General features: G+C 36.1%; 1 protein-coding gene across 1 annotated transcript in view; it reads left to right on the plus strand.

The window, feature by feature from the left end:
- The first annotated feature begins 1,053 nt into the window (after positions 1 to 1,053).
- Positions 1,054 to 2,983, plus strand: part of LOC117120902 (ZP domain-containing protein-like) — a 5,181-nt gene continuing 3,251 nt past the window's right edge. The window contains exons 1-3 of the mRNA XM_033265998.1: positions 1,054 to 1,163; positions 1,741 to 2,147; positions 2,317 to 2,431. Of these exons, the coding sequence (XP_033121889.1) occupies positions 1,119 to 1,163; positions 1,741 to 2,147; positions 2,317 to 2,431 (567 nt within the window). The 5' untranslated portion in view covers positions 1,054 to 1,118. The remainder of the gene's footprint in view (positions 1,164 to 1,740; positions 2,148 to 2,316; positions 2,432 to 2,983) is intronic.

Below are 2,983 nucleotides of genomic sequence, written 5' to 3' on the forward strand. Positions count from 1 at the left end.
AAAAAAGGGTTTTCCATCGGGACCCCCCAACAACACACCCTCCACCATGGGCAATCTAAGGTGAAGGGTGGGATGGGGATCGTCGTTTTGGCCGGACCAATAAAAATTGCTTCCGACGCGCCTGATAACTTTATTTGAAACGACGCTTTTAAAACAGCGGCACACGCTCTTGCTGTGAGTTCGTAAGAGTAACATACTTACAATGCAATATAATACAAACACAATATAAAACAAGACTTAATACAAAAAAAAACGTTAAATAATTGCACAAAAAATGAAAAATTTACACGTGTTATCACCTTAAACCGCCCATTAAAAAATTTAACCACTTGCCACGGTTTTTTAAACATCTATCATGTTTCTTATTGTAGTTACGTTTCCAGAAATGCATTTGAATTGAATGGAAGGACAAATGAGAGTACTGTATGAAGGACGGTCAAACAAACGAAAGAAGGAATTAATAAAGACGGGAAAATCAAAATGAAAAAAAAAACCACACACAAATGGAACAGAACTTTCATTATTTATATAAATTGTAGTAAAATTCTCTAGATAAAACATCTCGTTTCTTATTTACATGTGTCAAATTATTAACCAACGTTTAATGAGACATTTAAATTTTTAATAAAGAAATCAATACACTGATTATACAGACAATTTTAAAAGTCGACGCCAAGAGGAATGGTAATAATATATATATAAAAAAACCCCATTGCATGTCTTTGGATTAAGCTATCTTTGATGTGTTTCAGGAATATCACACCGAAGAAAACTGACCAGGATTTTAACAGAATTAATTTTAAATTAAAGAATTTTATTTTTTCGATCATCCAACTGCGTACAGATAAATCCTTGCGGCTATGTATACCAGGAAATATTATAAATATTATATATGCGTCTGTTTTAAATAGCGAGACGAATTTGTTTTTGTTTTAATTTTTAAATGTAAGCAAGTAAGTTTTATTTTCGATTTCATTGATCCTTTAGATGTCGTATGCGGTAACAACATCATGACCATATATGTACAAAAGTCGACCGTATCTAATTCTACAACGCCACATTTAATTGACCAATCCTGTGTCCCGTACGGATATGTAAACAGGAAAGGTATACTGTGGATGTATTTTATGACGCAGTACGACAGATGTGGTACATACCTTACCGTAAGCATTTTTTCCGTTACTGTATATAGAAGTCCAGTATAGACTGCTCAAAAAGAATCAAATCATTGTTCATTGTAGATAGACAACGTTACTATATTTTAGTAATAATAATATGTCGCTCTTATATAGCGCTTAACGCCTTTACAAAGCCTCAAGCGCTTCACATTACTACCCCGGTCGTTGGATCAAACACATATGGAACACATTGAACACCAAATTAAATTATTAAATTAAATTATATTATTCCATAATATTGCGGCTAATAATCAGCACAGTTGTGTTGGAACCTACCAGGTACCCACTTGTACTCCTGGGTGGAGAGAGGCAACCGTAGATAAAGTGCCTTGCCCAAGGACACAAGCGATTTGCACAGCGAGAGTTTCGAAACCCCGACCTCGAGGTTGGGAGTAAAAACCACAACCAATGCGCCAACCGCTTCTATTTGCCTACTTTCCTTTCATCTACTACTGTTAAAAGAAGGATATAGTAACGACAATAAAATCGGCAGAGCTATAGGCATTTAAAATTGAGAAATTAATGGTTAATGATACTAAGATTAATTTTCTGTCTGTATTAGTCGTCTACTGAGGAATCCATTTACCACAATGAAGTGACAATTCCACATGCTATTGATGTAGCTTCTGGCACCTACCGCGAAAACAGTAAGAAGATTGCCGTTCGATGTCGCTTCGAGAATACCGCCGAATTATCATTAAGCTTCATTGCGCACGAAGTGGTGAAAGGTTCCAGCCAGGAAAGTTCTGGCAATCTTACGTTTCAACTGCAATTGTACACGGATGAAAATTTTACACAACCAATACCGAGATGGAGTTATCCAGTTACGTTAGATATTGGCACCAGGGTATATGTTGGTGCTAAAGTTGAAACGTTCTCGACAGAGATGACACTTTTTATCGATTCCTGCATTGCATCACCAACACAAGAAGCAGATACAGAGCCAAATGTTAAGTTAATTGATCAGCGGTAAGTATTTTTTATGACTTAGATATGTCATTATTAGTCTAAAATCAAAATTACATACTGATTTTTCTTTTGCTAGCACATAAAGGTCGCTTAATCTTTATTATTATTATTCTACTTTGTTCATTATAATTAGCCTAATTAAACTAAATATTTAACAACTCTTATTTAGGTGTCCAAAGGACGATCCATCGTTAATTTTTCATTCCCTGGGAGTGGCCGGTGAATCAGCAAAAAATGTGTTGTTTTCGTTCGATACCCTTGGATTCGTTGGATACAGTTCGACGGTAAGTAACCAGGGCCGGCGGAACGTTTTTTAAAGTGGGGGGCCCACTTATAAGATGAATGGGAATATGAATCATGCAGATCGGGAATCAAACCTAGGTGGTGGTCAACATTCCTCCCCCGGGAAAATTTAGATTTCTAGATGGCTGGAAATGACCTTTCTCGACTTTTGAGCTAGGTGTCTAATGACTTTGTTCTTCAAAATTCAAGGTTTTCCCCCTCTTGAAAACGGTAAGGTAAACTTCCTCATTACAGTAAATAGGTCTGTTATGTGTGTATACCTTAAGAAAATGAGTAGTTGCATATCGTATTCTTTTTTCAATGAATCGATAAGCTCCAAAGAAAAGGGGGGTCCATCCTAGATGGAATGAGCTTTTTCCCGACTCCTGAGGGGTCTTAATTACTTTTAAGTTTTTCAAAATTCAAGGTTTTCCCCTCTTGAAAACGGTCAGGTAATTTGTTCCCATTGTTATAACAGTAAAGGCCTTATGTGTCTATACACACATAACATTTTGAAAAAAATGAGTAGTTGCATACGAATTTTCCATGAATCG

The sequence above is a fragment of the Anneissia japonica genome, unplaced genomic scaffold, assembly GCF_011630105.1.
Source record: "Anneissia japonica isolate Jap-2015-1 unplaced genomic scaffold, ASM1163010v1 scaffold287979_len241728_cov154, whole genome shotgun sequence".
NCBI lineage: Eukaryota > Metazoa > Echinodermata > Crinoidea > Comatulida > Comatulidae > Anneissia > Anneissia japonica.